The sequence below is a fragment of the Vicia villosa genome, unplaced genomic scaffold, assembly GCF_029867415.1.
Source record: "Vicia villosa cultivar HV-30 ecotype Madison, WI unplaced genomic scaffold, Vvil1.0 ctg.001617F_1_1, whole genome shotgun sequence".
Taxonomy (NCBI): Eukaryota; Viridiplantae; Streptophyta; class Magnoliopsida; order Fabales; family Fabaceae; genus Vicia; species Vicia villosa.
The window spans coordinates 54,665-72,217 of record NW_026705675.1 but is presented as its reverse complement, the minus strand read 5'-3'; the positions used below and the strand labels follow the sequence as shown (position 1 = coordinate 72,217).

At 34.9% G+C, this 17,553-nt stretch overlaps 1 protein-coding gene across 3 annotated transcripts; it reads left to right on the top strand.

The window, feature by feature from the left end:
* Window positions 1-410: 410 nt before the first annotated feature.
* LOC131636037 (uncharacterized) lies at window positions 411-5,054 on the top strand. 3 transcript variants are annotated; one of them, XM_058906683.1, is made up of 3 exons: window positions 411-586; window positions 1,561-3,954; window positions 4,047-5,054. In XM_058906683.1, exons 2-3 carry the CDS (start codon window positions 1,678-1,680, stop codon window positions 4,329-4,331), a joined length of 2,562 nt encoding a protein of 853 aa, XP_058762666.1. In that variant the 5' UTR covers window positions 411-586; window positions 1,561-1,677; the 3' UTR covers window positions 4,332-5,054. The 3 variants fall into 3 exon arrangements, with proteins under 3 accessions (XP_058762666.1, XP_058762663.1, XP_058762664.1); XM_058906680.1 differs by having other exon boundaries at window positions 411-727; XM_058906681.1 differs by lacking the exon at window positions 411-586 and adding an exon at window positions 758-1,308.
* Window positions 5,055-17,553: the final 12,499 nt, after the last annotated feature.

Sequence of the window (17,553 nt, the reverse complement as noted above, 5' to 3'; positions counted from 1 at the left end):
TACAATTTCTATCATAGCCCGGCTCAAGCCCAGATGAAATAAAAGTGGGCCCACGTAAAACCCATCTATTGAGTCCCGTTGACGGATGGGTCCACGTTTGAAATCAACACTTTCTCATAGAAAGAGAATCCAATAGTAAAAAAACAAAAAAATATTACTTCACGTGGGACCTGGGATCACGCACTATATCTATCCTTATTCCTCTTTTTTATAGTCACCGATTTTTTCTCTACGTGATGTCGCCATCACCGTCTGATCATTTGCCCATCATTTTAAGCCTTTGGATTATAGCCCGCTCCCCCATAATCACGACATAATTTTTATAATTTTTTTAAAATTATTTTATTTTTAAATAAAATTCTATAAATTAGGTGAATAAGTCATAAAACTTCAACCATGTTGTTAGTAAATGTTATGTAATGCCTCTAGAGGTAGTAGTTGTAGGAGTGGCACGCACTCATAACCACAAACAAAAAAACAAATCACTCCCTTTCACTTCAGCTCCTCCATTGTCTTTATACTTTTACTCACTATAAAACATAGTTTAGGTGTGTACGCGGTTGTGTAGCCATGTGTCTTGTTTCAGGTGCTACAATCTACTCTAAAGACTTTTGAGCTCTGATCTCAACTTTTACTCTTTCGTATATTCACCACATTATTTATCTTCTTGATTTGTTCCCAAATCCCACACTCTTTCTAACCACCGACACCGCTCCATTCTTCTCTGGTATGCATATTTTCAAACTCAGCTTTTTCTCTATTCTACTTTTCTGTTGTTGTCACTTGTATCCAGAATTTAATCTCTTTTATGATTTGGTAATGTTTAGAAAAAGTGATTTTATTTTTTAAGTTTTTTAATTTCTTTCACATGTGTGATTTTATTGTTTATTTTCCTTGCAAGTGGACTGGAGACAGTTCAATTATTTGATTTTCAAATTTATAGTGAAATAGCTGGAAATTTTTGTCTCCATGAGGACGGTATCTGTACCTTATCTTTTATATATTTTTAAATTGGATTCATATCATTTGCATGGACCATTATACCCCTTGCTTGTTACTGGGATGTCGCAGGTTCCAACTCGCATTCCTGCTATCAGTGGGATGTTGCGGGTTCCAACTTGCATTCCTGCAATAGGATGTCCTGAACAATTACAACTGAGCTGGTTTAACAGACATTTGACATTGACATTTTCTTTTTGTTATCTTATTGGTGTGCATTTTATTATGGTCATCAATTTCATACACAATTTCTATGGTTTTTCTCATCTTGCTAAGTCCCCTTCAGTCACATGGTTTCATATGTTAAAGGTATTGGGTTGATGTAAAGACCCCACGACCTTTACAGCTTAATTTATACTTATGCATAAACGGAAAATTGTCCAGAATCTTTCTTTGGACCTTACTTGCTTTGTTAGCTTATAAATTTTATGTCCCTTTCCATGAATCATGTTTTTTTTCATTCTGTTATGAGTTTATGATTTTTCACAATAAGCAATAATTCATTTAGGTTGAGTTGAAATCTTTGTTTTTATATGTTTTGGTTTTTTTGTTGTAATTCAGGTTTTTAGATGAAAAACAAGCTGTAGTATGTTTTGGATTGCAAGGTTGTTGATTGGTTCACAAAATTGATGGGCTGTTGTTAGATCTGAAATAAGATTCAGGAAACTGTTTATCACCATGAGCAGAAAGGTTTATGGCGAGAGTAAGTCGGGGAAGTCATCTATGCCAAATGCTGCTGATTATCATCAAGAAATTCATAAAAATGAGGAAGATATAGCTTTAAAATCTTACCGGAGTCGCCACAAGCACGGGAATCATGGAAGGGAATATGAAGATGAGATGGTTAAGTACATGTCCAATTTGCCGGGTTATTTACAAAGGGGAAGAGAAGAAAGTCGCGAGAAAGTTTTGAATGTCGGCGTTCTTGATTGGAACCGTCTAGAACAATGGAAGAACAATCGTAAAGATGCATCACATAGAAATAGAAGGAGTTCGTCATCAAACAATGATTCCTCTTCTGTATTAAAAGACGGTTTATCTGGTCATTCTAGCAAAGATCAAGGGACAATATTGCGTCAGTCGCTGAAATCTCACTTTATGGCGTCTTCGATTCAAGACCATTCTCAAGCTGTTAAATCCTCTAGAAGAAGTATTGGACACTGTCAGGATTTTAGAGGTAGCATCGGTAATATTGACACGAAGGACCATCCTAATAGAAGACTGAAAGAATTCAACAGGGAATATTTGGATCCGCATATTGATAAGGAAAGTGGCATCATGCGAAATGAGAAATTGCACAAAGCAGCGTCAAGTGCTATGCTAGAAATGCGTACTAGAGATAGTGGAACGGGAAAAAGAGTAGAGAAATTGAATGAACCAAATATTGATAATGTTGTGCAAAGTATGCTAAGAAAAAGAGAGCCGTTTGTTCATAATTTGCCTACGAAGTCAGAAGATCATTCACTATCATTCTTAGCTCAGAAGTCAGAAGATCATACTCGATTGAGCTTTTCAGAACAGCCTAAGGAATTCTTTCGTAAAGAACTAAATCATGATATTTCGCATTCCGGTTCACTTCCAGATGAACTTAGCTGTAATGATTCTCAAGATAAAGGTTCTGCTTGCAGTTCCACAGATTTGGAAAGTTTCAAACTTCCTGCTTCTACTTTTTCATCGCCAGCATCTACTCCCTCATCACCTCTGTCAGTCAGAGTAGAATTAAGCCCGCCCAAATCTAGAAAAGCCGAAGAAATGAAACAAACCACGGCCAAAATTTCATCTGCGAATGTGCCTCTACATGAAGTAGACCAAAAAGTAACATCTGAAAAGTCAAGAAGCTCTTCACCTTTTCGTCAATCAAGCATCGGCTATTCAAGTAGAGGTTCTGCTTGTAAAGAGACTGGACACGTGCGGCATCAGAGCTCTATAACAGCTGCTGAATGTAATGCCAACAATGTGAGAGGTTGTGATAACTTAAACATTTCAGGAAATGATAAACCTGGTGATGCTGGTAGAAGCAGGACAAGCCCTTTAAGGAGGTTACTGGATCCATTGCTGAAACCAAAGACGGCTAAGTTCAGTCACTCCTTGGACTCATCTCAGAAAGATTCCTTGTCAACAAATAAGAATTATAGGTCAGCTAATGCGAGATTTTCAACTCTACATCCAATCAAAGAAGTGGATAGGGACCATAAGGCCGGTTATAGCGCAGTTATGAATGTTGATTCTTCAAGGGACAAGAAGCACGCTCCATCAATGATTCAAGCTCTTTTGAGAATTGCTGTGAAGAATGGTTTGCCTCTTTTTACATTTGCTGTTAACCAAATTGACGGAAACATTCTTGCAGCCAAAGTGAAGAACTTAGGTGGCGGATCTGGAAAAGAAGAATGCAATCGCATCTATACCTTTTTAACCTTTAGCGAGGTTAAGAAGAAGAATGGAAGTTGGATGAGTAAAGCAGCCAGAAGCAAAGAACCTGATTACGTTCCCCAAGTTGTGGCTCAAATGAAGGCTTCTGATTTGCATTATGATTTAACCGGCCAGAATTGTATGGACTCCTCTACCATGAAAGAGTTTGTTTTGTTTTCTGTAAAGCTCGGGCAAGGGGATGCTCAGGACGCCGACTATCAGCCAAATGATGAGCTTGCTGCTATTGCCGTCAAAATACCTAAGGCTATCAGTTTCGTTAACAATCAACATCATAGCAGTTTCCACAGAGATAGTCATGACGTCGTCCAAGCAACGGTTGTGCTCCCAGGTGGGGTTCATAGTTTTCCAAGTAAAGGCGGACCTTCTTCACTACTTGAGCGCTGGAAATCCGGGGGATCATGTGACTGCGGCGGCTGGGATTTGGCTTGCAAACTTAAAATTCTTGCTAGTGAAAATCAAGCCAGTAAAAAATCACGGTCATCCAAACCTTATTTTGCAGATTATCAATTCGATCTTTTTGTTCAGGTACATTTTGTTCATGAAACATATTTCGCATACGCTATTACATATTACCAAGATTAGTAACTTTGATGCATCTCTTTTCTTACTAACCACAGGGGAACGAACAAGATCCGCGCCCAGCATTCAGCTTAACCCCCTTAGAAAATGGTATGAGTTCTGTAGCCTTTGACTCGTCGCTCTCACTTTTGCAAGCCTTCGCCATTTGCATTGCATTAGTTGATAGCAAGATGCCTTGTGAGCTTTCTGGATCAAGAAACTCCATTGAAGGAAAAAACACACTATCCTCGCAAACCGAGGAACTAAAGGCTTTCGGTAAATTAGAGGATATTCCTACAAGTTATGTTTCTAATCCACCAGTTTCTCCTGTTGGTAGGGTCTAAAATTAACATGTGGTAGAGACATGTCTCCACAAGCTAGAGTATAAGATTATAGAAGGATCTTAATATTTATAGAAGGTTCTTACTATTTTTTTCTGTTTATTTTTCTTTAACAGAAGCAAGTATTTCTGCTAAAAAATGCACAATATGATAAACAACTATTCTCATATATCAATCAATTTAACTGTTAATAGTATGAGTAAATTGTTTTCTATTATTGTGCATTTTTTCTCCATACTTGTTTCACCATTGAAATAAATACCAGCACTGTAATGTAATCATAATGCTTTGGTAAGAAATATGGTTTGGCTGAAGCAGATTCCAAGGGTGGGAAAAACATCATCATGCAGAAGATCAAGTATCACTGAGAATTATCAAACCATAGTATCTAGATGCTATTGTTTGTTGAGTTTTAGCATATATCCAGGATTGTGTTTGTCTTAAGAGTTTCATATCCGATAATATATGAGCTGAACATGTGTTTATAAGTAGGGGTAATCCTCATTCTATGAGCCGGTTTTATAGGGATGAATTAGGTTTAATTATATTTCTTAACATGGTAGCAGAGTAATTAGGTGCAACCAAAAAGAATGATACTAGACAAACAGAGTTAAGGTTTGATTATCTATTTCCTTTAAGGGTTTAACACAAGGCCATACCAAAACTATGAAATAATTAAGAGAGCATGTATCATTAGTAAATTTAATAAAGGAAAAGCTTTCTTTATCTTTAGTACAACTTCGCTTCATTTTATTTATGATTCAATGAGCATGTGCGGATGTGCCTTACTACTCATGCTGTAGACCTTGTGTTTATTAGCCACTGTGTCTAAAGATATCCTTTTTGGTTTGATTGTTAAAAAAGAATGTTGAACCCTTCAAAACACTTTTAAAATGATATACTAAATGCTTTAAGAGAAAGTTCAAATTGACCATACATAAACTTTTCACGTACTGCTCACTATAACAAATGATTGACCTCAAATAAAAAAAAAAAGTGTAATCGAAGTATAATTTGGGATCATCATTGTTTTAGGAATGAGTCTACAACACAATTGTGGTTGCGGCATCACGATTTTTTTAATTCTATGTGATTATTGCTAGAACAAGCACAAAATTTTTGTGGTGAATCAATGGAGAAAAAGGTAAATTTGAGAAGATGGAGTGAATTGAGATATTGAGTGAGAGAGAATAATTTAGGAGAATATTCACAAATAGCATTAGTTTCAAACATGTTACATGAGGAAGAATTTATAGGATACATCTAATGCACCTTTGAACCAAATAGGCCCATAGGTAGCTAAAAAACACAAAAATTGCGACGGAAATCGATTTTTCAAAAGGGGTGATCGATTTCCCCAACTAAAAATTAAACTGAAAAACAAAACAAGTTTCAGAAAATTGATTTCCCCAAACTGAGTAATCGATTTCCACTTTGACAGTTTGTTTTTTCAAACTTATAGAAGTGCTTTCCAAATAAGCTGCTTTCAATGAAATGATCTCAGAAGCTTCCATATTAAATTTGAATTATCAAGGACTTCCAATACACCACCTCAATTCAAATGCTTCAAGTTCTTCATGCCTAAAATCATCGCAAGCTTCTTGAACACCACATTTGTTACGCCTTTCGTTAACAAATCCACAACTTGTTCTTCGCTTCGACAGTATCCTAATCTCAGTTGGCCCACACACACCAGATCCCTCAAGTAAAGAAACCTCATCTCAATATGCTTGCTCCTCCCATGTGCTATGGAATTCTTAGCAAGATTAATGGCTGAAACGTTATGAATCAAGAGTGTGATAGCTTCTTCCACCTTGTTGCCCAACTCTTCCAATAGATTCACAAGCCACATAGCCTAACACGAACACAACGACGCTGCGATATACTCGTCCTCACAAGAAGAGAATGCCACCACATGTTCCTTTTTAGAGCACCAAGAGATTGAAGCTCCTTCGAACATATAGACATAATCAGTCATAGAATTTCAATCGTCCTCATCTCTGCACCAATTGGATCGTGTCACCGAACAATTCACACTTTTTGCTTGTATCAGTTGCGGGAAAGAGAATTCTGCAGCCAAGAGTACCTTTGACGCAGTGTATGATCTTTTTAAATGCTTCCAAGTGAGACACATTCGGTCTCTCCAAGAATCTACTCGCAATACCGACATTTAACGCCAAATTTGGCCGCATATTGCATAAGTAACGTAATGATCCAATCAATCTCTTATATTATGTTAGATCCACATTCTGCTCCTCATCACTTTTGGACAGATGCAACCTTACTTCAGCTAGTGTATTGGCAACATTGGAATGCTCCATATCACACCTCTATGCCAAGAAAGTAAGTCATGATACCAAGGTCACTCATTTCAAATTTATCCATAAGCTCACTTTTGAACTTAGAAATGTTCAACTAATTGTTTCCTGTGATCAAAAAATGATCCACATATAAGTAAAGTATTATCACATTTTTGCTTGCATCCGTCTTCACATAGACATCATGCTCCGAAACACATTTCTTGAAGCCAACATCGACTAGGAAACCATCTATGCGTTTGTTTCAAGCTCTTGGAGCTTGTTTCAAACCATAAAGCGCTTTTAATTTGTAGACTATTCCATCTTAATTTTTCACAACAAAACCATGAGACTGCTTTACATAAACTTCCTCCTCAAATGTACCATTCAAAAACGCAGATTTCACATCCATTTGATACATCGATCAATTGTTGCAATCCGCAATTCCAACAACTAGCCTTATGGTTTCTAGCCTAGAAACAGGTGGAAACACCTCGTCAAAGTCTATACATTCTCTTTGCAAAAATCCCTTCCGAACTAGTCAAGCCTTATGCTTGACAATTTTGCTTTTTTGATTTTCCTTCACTTTACAGACCCATCTTACATCGATTGGCTTCTTTCGTTCTGGTAAATCAATCAGCTCCCAAGTACTGTTCTTCTCTATTGATTCTAGTTCCTCTTTCATCGCACACAATACTTATAATTTTGTAATATTGATTTTTTATAATTTTGTTGAAAGTAAAATGATTTTTTTGTCTAATAGTTCAAAATTTTAATTTATGAAAAATAAATAAGTGAAAAGTTGCATGATCGATTTGTACCTCTACAATGCATATATATCTATTAACTGAGTTGAATTAATAAGACATATAAAATAATTTATTTGAATACGTTAATGTAAAAAATTTGAATACTCTTTTAATATAAAAAATGGGTTAAATATAAATTTAAGTGTAAAAATTATTAACCTGAAATAAAAATAAATGGTGAAGACATTTTGATCAACTAAACTCATCTAAATCAATTCAAAATTAATTCTATATTTTTAAAATTAATTTTAACTTTTAAAATAGAACCAAACATACAAATAATCAATTTTCATCTCTCAAAAAGTTTTCTCTCTTCTAAAATAAAAGTCAAAAGTCAAATACTTTTAATAAATTAATGGTTGTGATTCACTGACGGTGTAAAACTTCTTTACACCGTCACTGTATTCCAATTAGATTGTTAGTTTATTCTATTAGTCATATGAGTTTAAAGATCGTGCACTGTCAATGTAAAATAATTTTACACATACAACTAATAAAACCAATAAAAACTCTTATATTTGCCATATCATTTCATTATTTTAAAAATAAAAATAAGATTTATTGTAATATATGTCTCTCATTAATTGATACTATAAACATATATTTTATACTGTTATTACATTTTTTTCTCTTAGTTATATTCTATGTTCATGATTCCTATTTTACCATTATCAACATATGGGCTGGGTTTTATAAATGAACAAATATCCCCTTTTTCAAGACTCATCAAAGTCCAAGAACTATTTTCAGAGTGATGTTGGATATTTCCCTAACAGATCCCAAAGAATAGCCTCAATGTCTCAACAGAAGTATAGGTAAAAAAACCATATAAAAATGTGACTCACAAAACATTGCAAGCTTGTTTTTGTTACTTGTGATAAGGTTTTTGTGTATGATTATGATCTATAATAAGGGATGAAAATTGGGCCATATGAGTTGGTGGTTTGAGGAGATTGTGGCTAAGTGAGAGCTGGAATGGTAAGACAGTTTTATACTATTAATATAATAATTTCCTTAACCAGATAGGGCGTGTCTCCCTAGTGACCTCTATTATTAGTTTGAAATGTTAAGGAAAATTATGTAAAATGTGTGTCCACTCATGAAAAATGTGTGTCCACTCATGAAATATGATTGTACGTTTATGACTTTGTAAGCAAGATATAGCTGGATCAGCTAGGATGTAACATGCCAATCTTCACACTGTCATTTTGTTTCAAAGATTAAAAATTAAAAAGTTTCTCAAAAATTTGACCCTGATTCAAAATTCAAAGAGAAGTGGCATTTTTTATTTTTTATTTTCACGTTGAATTTTGTTTTTTTTTTCAATTTTTTTTTTATTTTTATTTTCCAAAATTTTTTTTTATTATATTTTTTTAATTATTTTTTCCAAAATTTTTTTATTGTTTTTTTTAATTATTTTTAAAATTTATTTTTATTATATATAAATCCGTAGGTATTGTCAAATCCGCAGGTATTTTCAAATTCGTAGGTAAATCCGCAGGTATTTTTAAATTCGTAGGTAAATTCGCAGGTATTGTCAAATTCGCAGGTAAATCCGCAGGTATTTTTAAAGGTAAATCCGCAGGTAATTTTAAATCCGTAGGTAAATCCGCAAGTAAATTCACAGGTATTTTTAAATTCGTTGGTAAATTCGCAGGTATTTTTAAAGGTAAATCCCCAGGTATTTTTAAATCCGTAGATAAATCTGCAAGTAAATCCGTAGGTAAATCCGCAGGTATTGTTAAATCCGCAGGTATTTTTAAATCCGCAGGTATTGTCAAATTCGTAGGTAAATCCGGAAGTAAATCCGTATTGTCAAATATTTTTTAAAAACGTAAAAAAAAAAAATTTTAAAAAAAAATAAAAAAAAAATAAAAAAAATTTTAAAAAAAAAATCCACGTGGCAGTGCTGACTGTGCCACATCGCTTATGTGTTGTACAGTCAGCACTACCAAAAATGCCACGTAGGCAAGATTCTAAGAATCTTGGCCAAAAAAATTGATCAGGGTCAAATTTGATGGAATCTTTATTTGGCAAGGTTTGTCCAATAAGTTTTTTTTTAGAGGGGGGTAAAGCAAAACACGCCTATATGGCAGGGGGTAAAGTGGTATTAACCCAAAATTTTAAGTCAAATTCTTTTCTTAAATTGTAAAAATATTAACATTGTATGGCACAACAGAATTGATATGTTTATACTATAAATGACACTTACACCGTATTTCTATACGATTTTGTTTTTTTAAATGTTATATAATTATTTTTATTTTTCATGACACACATCAAGCCATGCACATGTTATATACTATATGGTGTAGGTGTAATTTATTTGATTTTCAATATACAGATAGCAAACCTCATTGACACAAAGGAGATTGAACTTTTTGTATGAGTTTGGATCTTTTAGATGGGAAAATGTAGATGGGATGGAAGACTTCACTAAGAGGGTAAATTAGGTTTATGGCTGAAGATTTAATAACAAAATTGTTGAGAAATTAAGCTACCACCCTACACTTATATCTGTCACCTCTTAAAATGTATGAAAAGACTAAAATAATACATTTCAAAAAATTCACCATTTCATTAAATTTCAAATTTCAGAGGCGATATCGGAAATTTCATGAATAGTGAGAATTTTCGGTGATTTTGAAAAAAAATTGGTAGAATTTCATAGAAATTTTTTTCAAAATTTCCAGAGCTTTTTTTAGGCATTTGTACCGGAAATTTTGAATTTTCTGGTAGTTGAATTTTCTTTTGAAAAAATACCGAAAATTTCAGAATTTTTGGTAGTGCATTTTTCTAATAAAAAAACCAGAAAATTTCAGAATTTCGGGTAGCTCATTTTTTAACTAATCTTTTTTTGCCTTTTTTATTTGTTTCAGTGAGGACCAGGGGTAAAGACGGTACCATTGCGGGCAAACTGATTGATAGAGCGGAAGCTCGAGCCTAGAGGGATGAGGCAGAGGCTTCCCAGCTACGTGCTGGCAGACATCCTCCGACTGGTTCTCACCAGAAACAGTTGGTTGAGCAGGCGTAGTTCCGCGCACTTCAACGTCGGACTCCTAGAGTTGTTACTATTGAGGAGACACTTGTACTCGTGCTTGTGGCTGAGCAGGTACCTGTGGAGGAGCCATACGTGCTTGTACCATGTAACGCCCCGATAATTTAATTAATTATTTAATTAAATTATTTCGGATTAATTGTCAAAGTTGTGAAATGTTGGAATATGTGGATATAAGTTACTATGTTGATGTTGGTTGATTAGTTGATTAATATTGGTAATATTAATATAATTATTTGATTATTATATATGGGCTTATTGAGTGGTTGGTGGTAGTAAAAGGAGAGTATGAATACTAAGCCCAATAAGAGAATAGAAATATATGTTTAAGTGGAACAAGATGAAATTGGGGAAAAAGGAATTAGAGTTGGCATTTGTGAAAGAAGGAAGAAACAAGAGAGGAGAAAGCTAGGGCATAAAGGGGGAGAACTCCATTGAAGAAGATGAAGCTTTTGCTAAGAATCACCAGGTAAGGGTGGGGTTCTTACTCTCTAAGGGTTGGCATGATGATGGGTATGGTAGAGATTAGACTTCATAATTGAATATCCATATTTGTGTGAGAATTGCAATCTTGATGTTGTTGATGAATGATTTGTGGAGCATTTGGTGGAATTGATAGAGGTTTATATGATGGGGTAGTGTTGTGTATATGATTGTGTATGATCTATATTCCTCTCAATTTCATAAGTTTATAAAATGTTAGGGTTTGGTAGATTTCACAAGATTTTGTGAATCTAAGCATGTTTGATGATGTTTGTATGTGAACTCATGGTTAGAAACATGTTTAGGAACTTTATATGTGTGCTAAATTGCTGTCAATTGATGTATAAATTGTATGAGGGTTAGTGATTGTTGTATGAGGTGAATGGGGAAGGAAAATGGTGATTTTTGGGTTTTTACGCAGCATGAGTCGACTTATACAGAAGCCTGGGTCGACCTGAGCAAACCCGAAGGGGATAAACTCATCTATGCGTCGACCTGAAGAAAATTTGCGTCGACTCATAGAATCTCAAAATACCAGCATGAGTCGACTCATGGGTCGACTTGAGCAAACCCGCAGGTTATCCAATTTTTGACAGATTTTTGTAAAGGCCATCATAACTTGAGTTTCCAGACTCCGATTGATGCACCGTTTGAAGCGTTGGAAAGCCAACTCAATGAACTATACCATGATGCAATAAAATGATTCATAGGATATAGTCTCATATTATTATATTGGGATTAAGTGATGAACTATGTAGTATTAACATATGAAGTATGCTTTTTGCTATGAATTGACATAACCATGTTGCAGTATAACTTGATGTATGTTTTTCTTATGACGATACAATGCTATTGAGATGATGATATGTACTTTCCTTATGATGAGATAATGATGTATTGTGATGAAATAATAAATAAATATGCTTTTAATTAATAAGTTGAACTAATCATGTTATGTCGTTACTTGATTTGTGTAATGTGATGTTTGTTGTTAATATGATGAATTTGTTGATGTTTTTTGTTAATATGATGAATTTGTTGTTGTTGTTATTGTTGTTAATATGATGAATTTGTTGTTGTTGTTCATATGATGAATTTGTTGTCGTTGTTGCTAGTATGTGAAAATTGTTGTTGTTGTCGTAGACCTTATGGTCAATGTTGATAAGTTGTATTGTGATATATTGTGAAGTGAAATAATGTTATATGATGATACGACATAGTGACGTGATTGAGAAGTGATGAATTACTATAATAGTAATGATATTGTTATTGCCATTGAATATTGGCATTGAGTTGATGATGTTTAGCCAATGTTGTGAAATGTTGTGAATGTTGTGTTTGTGGATGTTGCATCATTGAGTCGCATCCATTGCATAGTTTGCATTAGCCTGAAAATGGCAACGATTATTAGCCTGAAAATGGCAACGACGATGGCCCAAGTGGCAATATTTGAGACGGGAGTTTTACTCCAAATGGTACCACATGCATATGCATTTTATTTGAGTTGCATTTTGAATTTTTGTGATTGCAAAATGAATGTTGTTATGTGTTGATGACATAGTTGTGAATATTAATATGTCGTTATGATTGATTGATAACCTTGTTGTGATGAAAGTTGCATATGATTAAGTCGCATATTAAGTCGTATTTTTGAGTGGTTGTGATGATGAAAAAGTTGGCATATTGTGTTGATGTTATTGTTGCGAAGTTGAAATTATTGTTATGCTTTGTTGATGGTTTGGTTATGATCAAAGCTGTATTATGTTGATAAATTGTGTTGATCTAGTATTTGTGGCATGAAGTGGTGAAATTATGTATGATCTATATCTCCTATATTATTTATCATGCATTCCTTTATATTGTAAGATATCTCATCCCTTCTGCTGATATTTCCCCTACCATGGGAAATGGGCAGACACTCAAGAATAGATGTGGAAGTTCGAAGTAATTTTATGAATTTTGTATGCTGCTCTATTATAAGTCAAGAGGGTCTAGCTCTGATACGCAGCACTCAGGGGATAGTTGTTATTGCTTAAGTTGTTGCATTCTAAGTTGACATTTATTTTAGTTGGAGAAAAGTATTAAGTGGAACTTTGTTAAGCACTTTGTTGTGTAAAAGTTGATTCAATTGAATAAAGGTGTGCTTTCGAATGCTATGTATCAATGTTAAATGAATTATAGATTGTTTGTTGTTATAAGTTGAAATGTGACATTCCATTGTATGTTGAATATTTTTAAAATACTCTGATTTTTGCATTATAATTTGCGGGGTGGATTTGGGGTGTTACATACCCGCTGTCGAGGAGCAGGTATGCGCTACGGAGATGGTTATTGAGGAGGCTCCTACGGCGGTTGAACAGGTTCTTGTGGAGATCGTGAGGTGTCTCTTTCTGATACAGACGCCATAACATGTGCATCTATAAAGCCATCCGTTCACACTGATGGAGCCTTTCCAGGAGGACCTACTAACAGCTACATGCTCATAGGGTATGTTGACCATGTCGCATTCCGTATATGGTAGGGGCGAGATATATATGTTATATTTTTATTGCAAATTATTCATTATGGCTCGATTGACTAAATGAAAATGTATTGATTATTTTTTAACTTTGTTTCTTACGGGAGCGTCCTACACGGAAGGTCGCATCCCATGACTCTAAGTTTAAGAACTTCCCAGAGGGGGAGATGCATGAGCATGTCAAGCGTATTGTTACTGAGTTTAACCTGTTGGAGTTCAACAAGTGTTCACTTACCATGTTCAACGCCTCCCTCCTATCAGCTTTTGTTAAGCGGTGGCACCCTGAGACATCATCCTTTCATCTTCCACTTTGGAAGATATCTATCATATTGGATGATGTCTCCTCGTTGTTTCATCTTCCTATTGTTGGTATAATCTTCACTGGTCCTTATATTAACCAGGTTACGGGTCTAGTACAGGTTGTAGAGGATCTGGAGGTTGATGAGGGTATGCTCCTTAGGGAGTTTGCCTTTATCAGAGGCTTGCACCTTCAGAAGTCTTGGCTGAGGTATGTATGATAAGCACGTCTAAGCCTAGAGATATGAGGTTACCGCTAGGGCATACATGCTACATCTAATAGCATGTACTCTCTTTGTAGACAAGTTAGGTGTTTATATAGATGTTCGCTACCTTTGGTTGTTCAGTAGCCTAGACATTCCAAAATGGGCTTAGGGAGTGGCGACGTTGACTATGCTCTACACGACACTTGGAGTTGCTTCCCAGCCTGAGACCAGACAACTAGCTTGTTATTTGAGTCTATTAGCTATTTGTTGGATGTCATATTAATCATTTTTTATTTATTCAATGCTGAATATATGAGCATTTCCACCGCATTTGTGATAGGAGACTGCAGAGTGTCCTAACGAGTGCTCCACTGGCGGGGAGATGGAAGAGGAGGCTTGATGCTTTGATAATATATGATGTCGCATGGACATCATACTCGGCGCACCTTCCTCGTCGCCTATTTGACGATGCAACATTGTATTCAGGGTATATGAGATGGGAGAACCACGTGGCTAGACACCCTCCTGAGAGGTGTCTCGACAGTTTGGTTTTTCCAGGGCATCTCTCGTCAATTCTTGAGGCTCCAGCTGGTTAGATTGGCATATGGTTTCAGAGCCACATCATCAGCTCTGCCCGTGAGATTACAACTAGCATGGTTACGGTAGAATATCCTTCATAGTGCAAGGATGGTTACTTAGAGTGGTATCACAATATATCATACCCTCTCCTCATACCACCAAGTGTATGGTCTTTTGATGTTATGGGGCCTTCTAGTGCAAGGGTTTCTGAAGTTGAGGTACAGACTGACTATGTGCCACCACCACCTCCACCTCTCATAGGGGACCAGGATAACCGCCTCTAGTTGATTGTTGTTCTTGCAGATAACCTCACGGATTTGGTAAACCCGGATGGTGAGGTTTTTACAGGATTATCTAGGATAGCCGACATAGCCCGTGGGGGCCTATGTAGGTGTTTTATATTTTGCTTGTATTATATTTTGCATATGTATATTTTATGACACAAACTTCTTATCACCATACTTATTTATTGCATAATATATTGGGGATTACATGAATCAAATATGAACACATTATAAAATAGTACAACAAACATAAATTAAAAAACACTAAACATGAAAACCTAGGTACTACTAGATGATTTTGGATGTTTCAACATCTTCATTATGTCGTCGACTAATCTTGTTATCTGCGCATCCAACTCGATCGAACCTTTAATTATCATTTAGAGAAATGATTTCCACATGGCCTTGCCATCTTCGTCGGTCTTCAACTCAATCAAGTTGGATTTCACCCTTCTATTACTATCGATCCAATTCTTACAAAACTCGACCTTCCTCAACCTTCTGCTATCAATATCAGGCAGTAATTCATTCAGTTTGTCTGTGAAATTGGCGAGAGATGTGGCACCATCTGAAAGCTTGGATTCAACAGAAGGGTTGTTTCTGTTGAAATACACTTCCGCCTTAATCAGAAATTGAGGAATAAACATTTTTTGAGATGCATTTTTCTATAACATATTCCCCTATTTATACAAATAGAGATTCATTCTAAACCAGGAAACAACGGTTGTGTTATAATAGATAGGTCATGGGTTCGACTCCTGCAACACCATTTTTAGGATTTATTATTCCACTTATAATAACGGTTGAAGTAACAATCGTTGTGATAATATTTCTAAATAATTCTCAATCATATCATACCAAAAACAATAATACACCCATTTTTGAATTAAAACTTGTATTACATCAATGACACAATTCCATTATGAATCAAACAACCTACAAAGATTAGAGAAGAAACATCAATACATCCATTATGCGTAAGAAGGAATATCAAAATTTTTAAAGAAGGGAAAAAGAAATTTGAAAAGACAAAGAGATGTAATCATTCAACAACTTGAGGTTTCCAACTTCCAATAGAAGAAAGCATAGATAATTAAAGAAGCAATAATGAGCAAACTTGACATGTGTGAAATCTTTTGGCTTTTAGACTTTTAAAGTTCAGAGAAGAGGAAGAATCAGAATAACCTATATAAAAGCGGAATTCCTCTTTGAATCAAAACACAAAAAGAACTTCATCTAAAGGAATCATAGAATATGAAGAATCAAAATGAGTACTTTTGCTGAAACTTCAAACAATGCTGAGAGAACAGAAGCTGTTGTGACTGTAGAGGTCAGAGCTCCTATGCAAAACCTCATCTGAATCAAGAAGAGGTCCAATTCATTGAAAGTTGTGTGGTTGTACCAAATCTTTGAGACCTAAAAGAGCTCTCAGGAAGAGGAGATCAAGAAGAAGAAGAAGAAGAAGAAGAAGAAGAAAAAGAAGAAGAAGAGTGAAAATGGCAGTCACCATTGATTCTAATGACGATGAAGCAGATTATACTTGGTCAAACTTTCTCTCATCCAGAAAATTTAGATATGATTAATAAAAAATGACTAACCTTTTTGTAAGTTTTCAGCTTAAGGTTTATTTAATCAAAGTTGTAATCAAGAAATTCTATAAATGTTTCTTATCGGTCAGCTTAAGGTTACAACTAATCTATCAGATTATTTTGACGTACACATTAATCTAGGACTTTCATCTTATGGTTTCAAGAAATTCAAGAACTCCTTTCTCATACACAATAATCTATCAGCTTTCACCCAATGGTTATATGTTACAAAATTTGAATAAAACCAAAACACAGTTGCAACAAAACAAAAATAAAGGAAATGTGAATGTCACAAAATCTAAAACATGAACAATACACATTCATAAGAATATAAACTTATGTGGTAACCCTAAACATTCATAAGCGTCAGAGAGAAGAGAATGGTGGCGCACCATAAATGATATTGAAAGAGGATGGTGAAGATTTCGCTTCCAGAAATGATATTCGAATAGGATGGTGAAAATTTCTCTTTCACAAATGATATTCAAAGAGGATGGTGAAAATTTCACTAACACTGTCGTCTCGTTCGCTAGGGCACCATGTGTGTTATAAACAAAATAAAGTACCTACTACCGCGATTAATTTTGTGAGGAAAAATTTCACAACTTACGAGCTTCAACCGTAGTGATATATGAAACTTATAACCACAGTTGAAAACAACAGTAGTTGTTATACTTTCAATTTTTAAATTAAAAAATGTTAAGGGACGCACTTATTTTAATGTAAAAATAAAAAATATTGATGTTTGGATTCAAAGCTTGTCACCCAACTTATATGACAGCAGTTCTTTATAGAATCTGTGATAAAAAGTTTCTTAATAAAAAACATGCGCGTAGAAAATGTATATGACTATGATGGATATATGACCGTGGTAATATAGTATCACCGAAAATATATTACGTAGGAGTGTACAAACTCTAGACTGCGTGTCTTAACACCCTATAGGCCTGATGTGTGGATCTTGGAGTTGGAGTTAGTGATAATTAAATATAGGATATGGTAACCCTAAACTAAGAATAAATTTTGTAACATCAATAATGAGAACACTTAAAGTTTATTATAGTAAAACTAGACAAAAAAATTTATAAGGGAAAATCTCTGATGA

Excerpts from the sequence above, each read along its gene's own strand:
- LOC131636037 (XM_058906683.1), top strand. The coding sequence starts at position 1,678 with ATGAGCAGAAAGGTTTATGGCGAGAGTAAGTCGGGGAAGTCATCTATG. Across the intron at positions 3,955-4,046 it reads AATTCGATCTTTTTGTTCAG|GGGAACGAACAAGATCCGCG; the intron begins GTACATTTTGTT and ends TACTAACCACAG.